The 15,744-nt window shown below is 44.8% G+C and overlaps 1 protein-coding gene across 6 annotated transcripts in view; it reads left to right on the forward strand.

Annotated features, from left to right (window-relative positions):
* Positions 1 to 15,744, forward strand: part of LOC119394514 (probable nuclear hormone receptor HR3) — a 185,974-nt gene that overhangs the window by 158,085 nt on the left and 12,145 nt on the right. For all 6 annotated transcript variants that reach the window (XM_037661834.2, XM_037661835.2, XM_037661836.2 and 3 more), the window contains 2 exons: positions 2,319 to 2,451; positions 3,649 to 3,756. In XM_037661834.2, coding sequence (XP_037517762.1) covers positions 2,319 to 2,451; positions 3,649 to 3,756 — 241 coding nt within the window. The remainder of the gene's footprint in view (positions 1 to 2,318; positions 2,452 to 3,648; positions 3,757 to 15,744) is intronic.

The raw sequence follows: 15,744 nt of genomic DNA on the forward strand, positions 1-15,744 counted from the left end.
ACCTATCATTGTCACGCCTGACTCGAATGCAGACACCGTTACTCTCGCGACCACTGGTCTGTTTTCTTGACGTGCTGCTGGCCTAGTGCCTTGCCTTGAACCTGAGCCCTTATTAGGGCAATTCCTTGCACTCGAAACGTTGCTTTTTCCACATTACGTCCGCGGGGGCAGCTCCGGCTGTTTCAGATGTTGTTTGCCCTTCTTTGGCACTCGCCTTTATTTGCGCAGGCCTGCACCTTTCACTCACCTCAAGGCTCTCCGTCAGTTTAAACAATGCACTAGTTGACAAAAACGCCTCTTGCTGATTACGCATTCTCGCCTCGGGGCTCAAACATTCTTTCAAGCGATCTGTGACAACCTGAGTTTTTTTAACGTGTCTGCCTCCGAACTCTGCACATAATAATCAAAATAGTTTTCAAGGCGCATGGCAAACTGATCGCAGAACTTCTTTTCTCCCCTTTTCAACCCCAAGAACAGCCTCTTGTACTTCACTGCAGAAAGCCTGAGACCATCCAAGATGCTTGACTTAAGCTTAGAATAACCCTTTCGCTCCTCCATCGTCAGCCTGCACAGCAATCCTCATGCCCTTTCGCTCAACTGTGGCAAAACAAGCCCGGCCAACCACTCGCTCGGAACGTGATAAAAATTTAGCATTGCCTCTACATCCCCAAACCACAATGGCACGAGTGTCTCTTGGTTCGGCATTGGTGCCAGTACACCCTTTTACAAACTTGCACAATTTAGCAATTTAGCCGTTTGTCTTCCCTTAACCTTCCGCCAAGCGGTACACTGTCAGCGCCCTGGCTGGACAATGCCCATGACGGGCTCGCAGCCGTTGGCTTTCCAGCATCAAGCGCTTCTCTGCTTCTGCTTCAGAAATTTTCAATTGAAGCTGGAGCAGCACTAGCTGCTGTTCCGACGCCGTATGTGACGTGCTACTACCGTGATTCCCCGTGCCGCTGTTGGTGACTCCCAATACCTGCAAGTTTGCTGCCCCGTCCCTATTCATTTCTGAGTTGTCCCTTTCTGTCTGGCAAGTTGTAATGCTTTGTCACTGCCTGCGCCCGACAAAAAATCGAGGTACCCAGCTGAAGTAGCCTTGCGATGCGCTCTCCCTTCTTGAAATCCGGTGGACTACCCTCAATTGCTTCGTTGGCCCAGTGTTGCGGTAGTCAGTTATAAGTCGTCTTCAGTCTCAGCCGATGTCACTCCCTGCTGTCATCCTCTGTTCAGCTATGCAGGTCCTGTTTGACTGCGCCACTTAACTTCCTGTTTCATACCGATCATCGCATTTGTAGCGAAAAAGAAAATGACGGCTGCCACCAAGGGAGTCCATGACAAAGTCTTTCACCTGCTGGCACCTAGAGGAAAAAACTCCGACATCGTGCGGCTAGAGAACGTTTAATGCGTCTCTTCCTCTCCTCCTTTACGAACTATTTACCCCAGGTTTTCTAGACTTTCTCACATTAAACCAGTATTTACAGTCCAATCGAGGAGCAGCAGAGTCCCTCTGTTGAATGTCCCATTGGCTGCCATTGATATGTCCGGCCCAGATTTCCTTTGGCCAATCACCCGATGGAACACCGCCTCTCTCACATCTATTGTTCGTCCCCGGCGCTCTATGCCCTTTCTGCTCGGACCTTGGGATTCTCGGCGTCAGGCGTAGACGGGCCGTGAGAACGCACCTCGGAGTCTGCGACCACAGCGCTGGTTTCGATTGTTCCAAGGAATGCCGCAGGTGGCTTTCAACCCATGCAGCAACGCGCTGTCTTTGGGCTTTGTCGGCGTAAACGGTCGTCGTGCCACTATCCGGTGGGACAGGTTTCACCTCGTGCGGGGGTCGCTGTGCATGTGGGTGGGTGACAACGGGAAGGCATTCGGGTGGCAGTATGCCATTCGGACCTCACAGTGCCGTTCTAAGGAGAAGGAAGCTAGCTGACGGCACGGTTACAATAGGGGGTGATGTCTCCCTGCCTCTGCAACAGTATGCTTTGTGCTTAGCACTGAGACGACTGCTTTAATATGTTTAATCTTAGTTGTTACGTTTACTGCAGTATAAATATATAAAACTATAAGAATCAATTTACAGGAGCGATAGCCAGCCCTGTGCATAAAATAAATTTTGCATTTACCATTGTTATAATTTCATATCGGAACGTTAATAGAACGAAAATTAAACAATAGAACATGGGTATAAACAGATGGTTTTATTGTGTACTGCTATAATTTCTAAATAACATTATTTGGTGTTAACCGATGTTTTCTCACATTCTAGAGCGGGATCTGCCTCACTCACACTGTTGCTTCTTGTCATCTAGGCACACGAGGAGCTGTGGCTTGATTGTGCACAGAAGCTTACACAGATAATCCAGCAGATAATCGAGTTTGCCAAGATGGTACCTGGCTTCATGAAACTTTCCCAGGACGACCAGATTGTTCTTCTGAAAGCAGGTGCGTTATATTCGTTGCGCTGAATTTACTCATTGGCAAGTAGTAACTGCTGCATTATGTGAAGACTAGGAGTATACAAGATAATAATGTGCAGAACATAAACACACTAAGTTGTGTCGTACTACTAGCTGCGATGAGTGTGATAAGTGCACTTCTTTTGCGAGACTTCAGATGTGCAGGGTAACATAGCACTCGTGTAGCCAGCAGTAGCTTTATAAACAAAGCCATGTCGTAGGTTCCAAAGTGCACACCAGCACAGTACACGTCTGTGTTTTTGCGCTGCATTGCGAACACTAAAATTGGTACTCATCTTAAAATTAATGGAGCATTTGTCATCCCCTCATATGATAGCGACAACTTTTTCATACCCAGGAAATGATGTTGTGAAATGTTCACCCAAGATGCATTGCGTTGTTGTTTGCTGGCATGTACACCACTCTTTTGCATAGAGCCTACATTTGGCCTCATTTTTATTGGTTGGTGTTCCCTCTGCTGTGCTCATTTCCTTCCTTCATTCCTCTCCGTCAATGTGGTTGGGCCTCTTAACTTGTTTGACTACCTTCATATTAGTACAGATAACACCAGATGACATTTCTGCGTGACAATTCTACAGCCTCTGTGGGAACTGCTTGAGGTGCATCGGTGCTCTAAAGCGCAGTCTGTAACCCGTTTCACCTTTAATTTCATCAAGCTCGGCATTTAACGAGTTCAACGTGTCATCTGGGTGGTTCACAACATTCATTCAGAGCAACCAAACCTTTACGCAATCATTAAAAGTATGAAGAAACTTAATTTTCAAATTATGAAATCTGTCGTTTGCACATCTTTAGATGTGGTCACCTTAATTAATTTCGACATTCTGACTTATTTATTCATTGTTAGGTTACTGAGAAAGCTGACGTTGAGGGGCTGAATTACTTGTTTAATGAGCTCCATTATAACCCCACAAGTGAATGCTGAACACGCATCGCACCTGCGCTAGTTGAAATGAAGGGCTCTATATTTTCTCGCTAACAAATGTTGTGTGGAACCCTGTGTTGGTACTTTGCTTTCCCGCTCGCCTACTTTGCTTGAGGTGTTCTCCGCTCCAAGTTACGTTGTCGGAGACTGTGCAACTCTTACGGAGGGATCGAAGAGAAGGAAACGGCGTAAGGAGAGAGTGATTGGCTAAGAGAGCCGCTGCTGTCTTTGTTGCAGGGAGTTTTGAGTTGTGCATACTGAGGATGAGCAGGTACTTTGACGTGGCAACGGGGTCGGTGCTCTACAATGACAGTCTGCTTCCGATGGACGCTTTCATCACGCAAGGTGAGCGGCTTCAATCAATCAATCAATCAATCAATCAATCAATCAATCAATCAATCAATCAATCAATCAATCAATCAATCAATCAATGAAAACAGTTTATTTCCGGCATAATAGTCACCCCAGGAGAAAAGCGGCATGCGCATTTGGGTGAGCGAGAATCCGTGCGGCATTCATGGACTGTTTGATATTATGAGCATGCTCGATAGACCCGAAACTCTAAGGTACGCCTTCCCTTGCTCAGTCACGGTTCAAAGTTCAAGATGGCGGCAGAAGAGCCGCGTGTGCTTTCACTGAAATGCTTTATTAAATACAAATGCATTCACTCTCGTTATTCACCCTCGTCAGGCGAATAAAAACAGTGATTGAAACAGTGAAAATGGCGGTAGGGGAGGGGGAGGCGCTTGCACGGTCATTGGCACATATTTGAAATCCCCTGAAAAAGGGAGTTGGGCGCTTGCTTGGAATATTACGGTAGTTTGAAAAAAAAGGGAAGAAATATTTTTTTCAGGAATTTTGGAGGTCAAAATGCTACTTTTAGGCATTTGAATGTTTTCATGTCATTGCTGTGCCCCAGGTAATCTTGTTATTCACTCTAAATTTAGAAAGGTAGGCACTGTGACAAAGCTGTACTCAGTCATGGGCGACCTCGCCTTTTTTTTATTGACATCATATAAGGAGATATTGGTGCTCAAATAAGGCGCCGGCTACTTAGTTCTTAGAGGTGTCAAACATAGAAGATATAGGGTCCAAGATATACATATAAAACAGCGTTCTCTCTGTAACACCAGAACATAACAAATACATATTACATAAAATATACAACTTGAATAACACCATGACACTCCAATATGATGTCTCGAGAATACAAAGAATAATGTCCCCTTATATGAAGTTCTGAAGTCAGCAGGTGGCACATACATCATCTACATATGAAATACCACATAAAGTGTAAAGTGCAGCGCACACGGGAAACGACGGACGAAAGAGAAGAAGCCAATGGGACTAGCTTTGACGACACAGTGCCTGTAACACATCACGACAGTCACGACAATGTACAGAACAAGCAGACAGAGGAGAAGCGAATCAGCTAACACTTGTAAAATATGATGGTATCGAATGTGCGAGTTGTCCAGTTCTTTTCTGTATTTTTATTTATTTTGTTTGCGGTGTTGTTTTTTGCCAGCATGGTTGTGATAATTCTAGATATTTATATTGTTTCCTTTCTAATAAAATTTCACTTGAGAGTACAGCGCTAGTTCTGTTTGCCTCTTCTCTTTTGTCCATCGTTTGCCGTGCGCACTGCACTTTACGTATGATGAAGATGTACCAACTTGCGCAAGTTTCTATATTACCACATAAAGACATAGTCAAGACAACGTATTCAACAAAGGCATATATGCATATACATGGTGATGTTAAAATGTAACATAGATAACAAAACCTTCCAACACAACAGTCACATAAATATGCACTGTTACATGAAAACAAAGATAATAAATGTGTTAGTAAGGACCAAGAATGTCACTATTTCGAAGAAAAATTTTGAATGCTTTTAAGATGCTCTTCTGCGATGGTCCTGTTGGCGACAGGCTCAAAAAGTTTATTTAACTGAGTGGTAATAAAAGGGATAACTGACAAGCACTATATGGATTTCCTTGTTAGTTCGTTAGTTAAGTCGGGTTTTTTGGCGCAAGAGCAACTCAGGCTATGATACGCCAGGGATTTCCTTGTGTCTTTGTGTCTTTGTGCTACAATAAGGGTCTTTGTGCTACAAAAGGGTGTTTGTCAATTATCCGTTTCATAGCCATTCCGCTACCTTGTGGGATTCAGCAGAAATCATTTGCAATTAACTGAGTGGCCTGTGGCCTAATGCCATCAATGCTGATTGCTGATGCAATGCTGATATTACGTCCATCATATAAAATCTAGTTTTACCTGCACTAGTTCAAACGTTATCTACATGATCAAATGTTCATATTGTCAAAAACGGCACATTGGCGAAACGGGACAACCTGTTAATGTTAGATTAAACAGGCATCCCGCGGACACGGCGAAGAAGTTACCCAAAGCAGTGGCACAGCATTTTAATGTAGCAGGTCACAACTTCGAAGATCTCAAACTTTACATACTTCAATCAAACTTCCGGTCCCCAAGAGACAGAAAATATACAGTCATACCTTATTCACAAGGTCAATACACTCCAGCCAGCAGGTATTAACGTTTCTAAGGGGGCTCTTGAATCTATTCGGTATGGTACATACACAACAAAATTAGGGGCCGCTTAAGCTTCGCCTTTAAGAGTTGAACGCAATAGCGATATCCTGCCCCTAGTGCGCACTTCGAACACTACGAGTGTTTAGAGAATGCGCGCGCTAAGGTGTGTGATTTATGTAATGGGTATCACGCTTTAAACCAGAAACTTTTTCGAAGTTGCGATGCACCCACTACGTGGCCTTACGGGAATACGCGCAGTAATGTGTGTGCCTTTTGTTGGGTGGCTGTCTTGACATGGTGTGACGCCCGATGGCAATGTACGCTTGTACCACGCAATATTACTGCGATATTACATCTCGTACTGTGACACCTGTACACAGGACGCGTATTTTTGGGAAGCATGAAAGTTACTTTCAGTGAAGCTCCAAGCAGAGGCGTGGCTGCGTGGTAGAACACCTGCTTGCCACGCAGACGGCCTGGGTTCGATTTTCACTAGGACCCAACATTTTTATTATTTATTTTATTTGCAGCTTTTTCATTTTTCGGTCACGGACGAGATGATGATTTTTCGCTCACAACCAACGGCGCCGACACCGACGGCGGAATTCCTGTGATACGAGCTCTTTAACGCTATCGCGTTAAAAACTAATAAGAGTTAAGCCTTTCTTCTAGGAATTTCCAACCTACTACTGTTAAAATACCATGTGAATCCACTGACAATCATTCAGCGAAACCTATGCCCCCCCCCCCCCGCTTTTTGTTCCTTTTTTTTTCGCCTTCCTTATGACTCACCCAGTTCGTCACGGCGGCCTCTCCCTCCCCCACCCCCAGTCTGGCAATTGCCCTCACCTTCTCCCTTGTGGTGGAGAGGGCACGAGGCATATACACACGATAGCTAAGGAAATCAGTTCCAGCCTTGAAGAAGACAAGTCCACTTGTCGAAACGTCGGCTCGAGCACCCACCCCCTGTTTACGGATTTTGTCATCGCAAGCTTGCATCTTCCACTTCCTGCCGTTTTTTTAGCGTAACAGGGTGACACAAGAAAGACCATAGGACACAGCGCTGCTCTCAACAGACTACATTTTAGTTCATCGCACCCCTTTTACAGAGAAGATCGTGCGCAATGAACACAAAACACACAAATAATAATGACACGTTATCAACAGAGTAGTCTAATTCTATAGAAACCTTAAAAAAAAAGATGGATTTTACAACATCAACTTTCTTGTTGATGTAAAAGACGAGTGGATCATGCGCAGTGACCATCACGACATGTGATCAACACAGCACTCATTGAGCAAACAGTGCAAGTGCCTTGCTAAAACAGACTATTATGTTCAAATAGAGCCATGATGCCACTTCCTAGGTGCTTTCGGAAGCTTTTATGTACAGTGCTTGGTGCAGAGTGCGTCAGTGTTCCATTGCTAACTTTATCGGCATGGAATTTGCTTTCCTTGATTCTGCTGAATGGGTGTGCGTTGTTGATCATATTTCGTGATGGTCATTGCACAGGATCCACTCCTCTTTTACAAAATTGACTTTCTTACGGTATTTCTCATTTTAAGTTTCTATTGAATGAGAGTGTTTGAAGTGAATGACAGCACAAGGACGAAGAGAGAATGAACGGCAACATGAGCACTGACTAACAATGTTTTTATTCGGATAGCAATTATATGGACAGTCTCTGCTGGTTTTTGTCCGTCTTCGTCGCCGTCATTCACCGTATATGTATGAGTATGTATATATACATGAAAGTGCCAAAGAAAAATATTCACAGCATATCCACGGGTGAATGATGAAGAGCTTGGGCGAAGCTCCTGAAGCAATCATGGTTACACCGTGAAATCTTCAGTGGTTTCGCCCAGCAGTAATCAAAGTGATAGCCCAGTACATCATCAAAGACGTGACAAACACTGTATATATTTATACAAGAAATTATATTTATCGTAAGTGGTAGCTAGACGTAGCTTCCGTTCCCCCTTCGTTATAACGGCTTTATGGCTGGTGAAGTAATGGATCGGTGATGGATCGTAGTGGGATGCTTACAAAGACGAAGTAATGGGCAGTTTGCAAAGGTGGTTAACGCCGGAAAACGGAGACGTGACAAGGTTAGACTAGGAGGAGCTTCGCCCCTAAAATAATTTATAAAATGCTTCCGAAGCCCGGAATCGAACCAGGGACCTCTCGCTCCGCAGCCCTTGGTGCTAGCCACTACGCCACGAAACGCCGATCCTCTAGGGAGCTAACGGCGAGCGTTATATACACACCCTTTACCGCTGGCCGGACTCAGAGACGGCAGGCGCTTATCAGCGTTTCTTCATTGCCAGCGAGATGGCGCGAGGAGAGCAACGAAGGTCTTTCGCTCGCTGCAGCGGCCGCGTTTGCGAAAGGAGCGCGCTGTTCAAACAGAAATAAGTAACAACTGCGACATTTAGTTCGCGCTTGTCCTGTGTGCACCTGTTCGTTCGTTTTGTGCGTCCTGCTTTATGTTTTAGCAGTGCGCTTCAAGTATCGAGCTGTGACGCATGATAGTTCGCGCTCGTCCTGTGTGCGTTCTTTTCGTGCGTCCTTTGGGCTCGAGCGACGCGCTGGCAATTTGGTGCTGCTTTCCGGTCTTCGTGTTAGATTCCAATTTGTTGCTATCGCATTCATTGCTTCGCCGTTGCGGCGAAACTGTGACTTTTTTCTTTATTGCACCAAGGCAACGTATAGAAAGAAAAACAGCCTGCCCCGCATGCGCAACACCACACAATCAAATCTAAACAATGATGTAAGCATCTTTTTAGTCGTGATTAAAATCGTTCTAATCGCAAGCCTAAAAATCGCCTTGTAGTTATGTGATTTCCCTTTTTCTTAGTGATATAGAAGCCAGGCTGACACATGAAGAACCTTTTTTGTGGATGGCGAATGCTTCCTCAATCAGACGCACGCTTTCTTGACGATGCCTGCTCAAAACACTACATGCGCGAAAGTCTGGTGAGCACCCACAAGCTACACAGTGAAGGGCCAAATTGCTCCTCTGCTTCTGGCGAAAATTGTGCTCGTGTTCTCGGAGACGCGTATTGAGGCATCGACCAGTCTGGCCGATGTACGTTTTTCTGCAGGACAACAGAACCTCGTACATGACACCCTCAGTACACTTCACAAACTGATGCATGTGTTTTGTGCTGCGGAGGGCCTTTTTGGGTCCTTCCCTATTTACAAGTCTGCAGATTCGGCCTAACTTGTTAGGTGCCGAAAATGCGACAGGTACTCCTGCACACATTGTAACCTTCCTGATCCCGTACGATACGCCGTGTACACATGGGATGACACTTGTTTTGGTCCAGTCACATGGATCCCACCTGGGTTGCGTTGACTTCTGGAAGCAGTTCAACAGCCCGGAATTTCAAGGTGAAATTCGGGGCTACTGCCCTGAATTTGACGTGAAGCTGGAGAGCCTCTATGAAATGGCGAAATTTGGCATTAGCGATGTTCTCGAAGTATTGTTTTCGGCAGACACACTAAGCAACGGGTTCCCTTTATGCTATAGTCACGACTGTTAGCAGCATAAAATAACTTCCTACCTGCAGCGACACCTAAGCATTTGACGCTGCTTGAAGCTGAAGTGTTGGAACACGCTTGTGCAAGAGCTGTCTTTAGGCATGCCAGGGTATGACAATCGCATATCTATTGACTTAGCATTATTTCATTCTCTTCCTCATGACAAGTTGTTCTTAACTATTTGAGAGGACTCTCATTGGGCTGTGTCCTTTCAAGTATGCTTCCATCATTGTAGACATCTTTTTAGAGCTCCTTATGTGCTACCTGTGTTTGATGACCAGACAATCGTGCAAAAGAAGGGCACATGCATCAGCTCTTGTGTGGCCCCAATCTTGTGCGAAATGTTTGTAGATAAGTTAGACTTCGAAATGCAAGCCGTGCTTGTGGCACAACCTGGTATCGATGTCTGCAGATACATACCTTGATGAGTTATTTGAGTGATATATTCGAACATACCGTATAACTTTTCGACTGCTTTTTTTTTTACTAGCAGCATCTTGGATTGTATCAACCATTGCTCACGTTCATTATCGTTTCCCCACGAATAAACAACTAATGATGCTTTTGGAGTGTTTAAATCTTACTTTGTTTTTTATAAGGCCGATCATGTTTACTACGAATTTCGCCGACGGTCCAAGAAAAGACTGGTACCTAGCAATTATTTTGACATTAGGCTTGTAAGTTGAGCTATTGCTTTTTTTGCCTTAGATTTTCGTTAGGAAAATCTTGTAGGCATAAGATGGAGCACAGCTTCAGCATGCAAGTGTCTGATCCACTTTGGTTTTCCAGCCAGGCTACTAATTGCCGTGTGGGGTACGCCATTAAAGAAGCAAAAGAGGACAAACGCCATCCATGAGAAGCAGCAATGAAAACGGACTGCTCTTATGCAATATGTGTATTGCCGAATCTTAAGGCTGAATACATGGGGTGGATGTCGTGTTCACAGCTGCTTGTCTCAGCTGTGTGCGCTGGTCAAGGGAAGGATAAGGTCTGAGAAAGCGCCAAAATGAAGAAAGTTGTCTAGGTGCTGGATTCATGCTGCCATACGAGTGGCTGATCACCTGCTCTCCCGCTCGTCAGATGAGACGATAGAGTGACTGGTTGTAGAAAGGCCTGGATTTAAATCTCAGAAAACCCCATGAGTTGCCACTGCAGCAGGCGCAACGATAGTATCCTCTTTCATAAAGCTTGCTCAACCTTGGGCACTTCCGTAGAAGTGGTTAGTCAATGCACAAGTTACTATTGCGTAACACCACTTCTCTGGTGGCGGGTCCCTCAACTCTTGAAGGTCCCTGTGAGGAGAGCTATAAGGTAGGCTAGTTGGTTTTCATTCATCTTGAAAAGTGCGATAAGTTAACACAGATACAGGACGAATAAAACACAGGTCAATAGACATTGAGCATATTCGTCCTCTGTCTGCGTTAACTTAGCACGCTTTTCAAGATGAAGGTCCCTGTGCAAAATCGCATTGTTTAGTGTGAGGCATTGTTTAAGTGTGACAGCAATTGTATGGACACTCTTGGTGGCTTTTTGCCGTCGCTTTCATGTTCGGTACGAAGTCCAAATCGATATTATTGCCCTGCGCATGGTATGTTCTATGCACTAGTCAAAGCGCGCGAACGCTTGGGACGAACATGGCTGAAGCAGAGATGAAACGAGTGGGCCATCTCCGTCGCATGAAGGGCGCATATGATAACATTATCCCGCGTGCGAGGCGTGCCGTTGATGGCTTGTCAAGCAGAGAGGAAGCACCCCCCACCAGCCTTTCGTCAAGGGAAGGAGGTTGGGGAGGGCGCTGCATCACTCGAGCAGCAACTGCAACACTCTTAGAAGAAAGGGAGTCCCCCGACGCCCTTTGTGAGAGTTTTGGCTTGTCCCGCTGGGTACTCCCTTTTCCGGGGTGAAACAACTCCCTCTAGACAGGGAGTGATTCAACGCCTCATCATGGAGTACAGTACTCCGTCTGCGATAGAGTGAAAGCACTCCTCCGAGGGAGTAAAGCTATCACCTTGAAGCAGCTTCGAAATAAAATTAATCGAGCACAGAAAATGGCACATTCATACGCGCACACATTCACGCAACCAAAACACGTAGAGCGCTCGCAAGCAAAACGCATAGATTAGAGGATTTTAGTCTGTCCGGCACACCGCTATACGCAAATTGCTTTGCGTGTACCAGAATACCGGGCGTGAACTGCGCATACGCACGCCCGGTAAACATGGCCGCGCCGCCGAAAGCGATTGCCGTCCACCTCGAATCTATCAAGTGGCCGTCGTGCGCTCTGTCGCTCGTTATCTCCGAACTGATGCTTTTATTTGCTTTAGGTTCACGTCCTTAAGCTTCGACAGCAAGGTATTCGTGTCGATTTGGCACGGTTTTCGAGAGCCATACTCAAATAATCAATGATGTAGCCTTAGCGAGTGACAATCCCGGAATCTCGGAGGTCATACATTATGTGTTTGTTGTTTTTACCCTCCATAGCTGGCGCAACTTGACGTGGCGGCAGCTACGGCACACGCTATCTGCGAAAAAAAAAAAGTTTTGGCACTGAAACAGCGTTTCACGGAAGAATTTCTGTAATCCTTATCTCTAGGGCAAATCGCACACGACACAGGAATCGAACTCATGACCACAAGCACCGAAAGCAGACACTCTAACCACTACACCACAGAGCCACCGCATGCTTTGCTGACTTTTCACGGCCTTATATATTTACAAAGTGGTTTGCAACGAGAGGGCGGAGCTTGCTGCGTATTTCTTTTTTTGCATCACCGGCGTGTGTTTGCGCGTGGATTAGGTTAGTAAATAGTTAGCGCGGCGCCATGAACTCACGAAGGCCACCATTAGCACCTTCAGCTCCGACTTCCGTTCGTCGTTTGTCGTGCCGCAAGAGAAATGGTAAACGTGTGTTTTTTGTGTGTTCACCATATATCGTGGATGTCTCGCTCGCCCAAAAATTTGCTGATACCGGCGCGACAAGTACCTTTAGGTAGCGAAACTCACGTATGTGTATTCTACATGCGTGTGCTGTTAGAGCAGTTTTGGTTATTTTTGCCGCGAGCTGCAAGTGTCTGCAGTGCGTTCTCAGCTGTTCGAAGACCATCATCTGTCGCATATTTTTGTTACATACGTCGATGTCAGAGTTCCAAGGGCATTTTAGCGTGCACCTACACAAGCATGTGCATTTATTGCGCGTGTAGGTGTTATTGCGAGCTGCACGCAGGGCCAGCGGCACCTCTGAGCAGTTAGACGAATATTTGCGTGATGAGCACTTACGCGCGCTGAAGCACGTCATACAGTGCTTCTGAATTAGTCATAGTCAGTATTTATTTGCTTTTATACTCGGAGACTAGCCACCCTTTACTAAATAACCTTTACTCCTCCGTATCACGCCGCCATTAAAATGTATGTCGAAGGCGTCCACCAAGGTTAAGCACGATATCCATTAATTCGCGAGTGACATGTCTCCCTTAAAATAGAAAAGATAATACTGTGGCGCTTCTGTATTGCGAACGTCCGCGTGTAGTTGGGACTACTCCTGAAGAGATTGTGCAGTACCTATTTAAAAAAAAATGGCATTATTTTATGCCTCAGTGAAACAGCTGTTCTTCAGAAAATGAGGTTTCATTTTAATTGGTAGGATATTTTTGTCACGGCAGGACACAACTTGACTTTTTCGTGATTCAGGATTACACAAAGCACGAACACGAGCCCAGCAGATACATAAAAACTGAAAAAAGTGGGTGCCATGTGCACTCCTACTACCTCGTGTACCTGTAGTTGATGTCCAAATCTACTATACAAATTATGCGACCATTGATAAATGATCAACCCATTCATGTTCGATCACAGTTTATCTGTTTCCGTTTACTGCCTGTCGCTTATTTGCACGATGTTTTGCAAGAATTATCGGTTCATCTGGTAGAACACAAGCGTTATCTGTAGCATACGATGGTTCTCAAGGGGGGGGGGGGGTCAGGGAAGTTATTTATGGAGGTCCGCGAAACGCATCTTCAAACAAAAAACAAAATACGCCTTTTTTGCAGAAACAATATGTCCAATGTCAGCGGCCTCCTCTGGTTTTTTTTTTGTTTCACCGCACAACGGTTATGCATTGCGGCGGAGCTGACTTATGCTTTGCATGAGATGGCTGTAAAGCTTTTACTGCAATTTTCTACCACATGTACTTTTCCAGGCTTGCATATTTGAAGAGAAAGTGTAGCGAGAAACAGCTGAAATGTGGCGGCCGATCGCACAACTTAGTGACAAGCTGTTGAGATTTAATTGGCGTGGCACTTTAGTTTGACCATTCTTTGGCACGGAGAAACGCAAGGCACCTATTTCACGCTGCATGTTGTGCTAATTTATAAGCCCCCCCCCCCCCCCTACCCCTCACTCCAAGGGGTCCCTCATCACTTCCACCAGTCCACAAGGGGTCTCCAAAACATCCGTGGCTGAGAACCACGACCTATATGTCAGAGCCTGAACAATTTCTTTTACATGTACAAGGACTTTTTTGTTTGAATGCATTACAAATTCTTAAAACTTCAAATGATACAATAAATGCTGGTTGTAGTACTTTATTGGAATCAAAACAATAGCATCCACAATGTCAATGTAAATTATACATTTTCATCTACCACAGAACCTGTGCTCATTATTGAACAGATGGAACAACGTACACAATGCAACTTGAGCACTAATTCATAGCAGTAAAATATTATGAAAGTATAGTTCAAAAATTCATAACAAAGCACGATACATACACTTCGCAATGCCAGTATGCGAGTACAATCCAAAGAGATGGCATGCACAGCAGTGGCGTAGCCAGGGGCGCACACCGGGCCTCCCGGCCCACCCCCCCCTCGACATTTTTTTTTACTATGGCACACAGAGCCCAAAATGACAATTGACCACATCTGCCTGCCTGGCTCCCACTTTAAATCAAGAAGACGCTCCCCCCCCCCCCCCCCCGAAAAAAATTTCTGCCTATGCCCCTGATGCACAGAGAACTTGGTGTCTGCTTACACATGAAGGCAACTCAATAAGTAATAAAGGCTTGCAACACTTAGGCATGTTGGTGTACCATTTTTCTTATATATTGCATTAGTTTGCCCTCAGGCATGAAAACACGTTACACATGATTGTGCAGTTCAATTTTTTCTATAAAGACCTGTGGTGTCCACCATAGGTCTACCTGCTAAGGTTTGTAAACACAATCGCCTTTATTGACATACTTTTAAGAAATAATGTACATTTGTAAAGTTAAGCTTGGGAACATGGCATTATTTCGCAACCCTATTCACCCGTATTATTATGCATAAGTAGTAGACCAATGGTTACAATATTTACATGCCAGCTAGTGCCATCAAATGCGACCGGAAAATTGGTTCCTCGTCACCTTCAACAGCTCAATTTATGGCTCATGCAGAAGTACCGCATTGAAAATGAATCAGAATACCGTGACAGGAAAGTTACCTCGGAGTTAGGCAATAACATGCTTTGAATTAAAAATTGCCCATCAATACTGGCGGTGGCTTGGGACATTAGAGCCAAGGATTGGACATGCCATGAGGTTGAATAAAAATTGAACAGGGAATAAATAACGGCTACAAAACAGTCAAGAAGCATGCTTAGTAAATTAAATTAGTTTACATTGAGCATCTTTTCAAGCCATGTAAAATTTTCAAATGCACACTGTTATTGGAAAGTTTGAACTGAGCACCGTGCATAACACAGTGCAGCAGTCCAAGTGCTGACAATCCTAAATACTGATAGATGTACAAGATCATCAGTATAGTATACTGTAAGGCACAGGAGTGTTCACAGAAGAGACCGTCTTGTAGACAAACAGGTGGGCCAGAACTGTTGCTGCTTTGCCAAAAGTGTTCAGTCTTCCTGAAAAAGATATCAAGCAAAGAAGTCCAGTAAGTTTTCTGCATCCATACAAAATACCCATTAGACTTCTCTTACTGCAGACTTTTCCGAAAAAACACAAACATACAAAATTAAGAAGCTGCCAAGTATTTTCTTGTGAGATGTGCAATTAGTGTGCAGCACACTTTCATTCTTGTAATATCTAGAAAGACGCAGCATTATAATACAGAAAGACGAGGCTAATTTCTTGTCCATGTTTTGCTGCCATGTTTTTATACACCTAGCAAAAAAACAAGGTACAATAGCCAGTGTGCAGGGTTGCTTGTTGTTTTGTGGAGGCAACTCCTATTACA

The sequence above is a fragment of the Rhipicephalus sanguineus genome, chromosome 5 (assembly GCF_013339695.2).
Source record: "Rhipicephalus sanguineus isolate Rsan-2018 chromosome 5, BIME_Rsan_1.4, whole genome shotgun sequence".
Taxonomy (NCBI): Eukaryota; Metazoa; Arthropoda; class Arachnida; order Ixodida; family Ixodidae; genus Rhipicephalus; species Rhipicephalus sanguineus.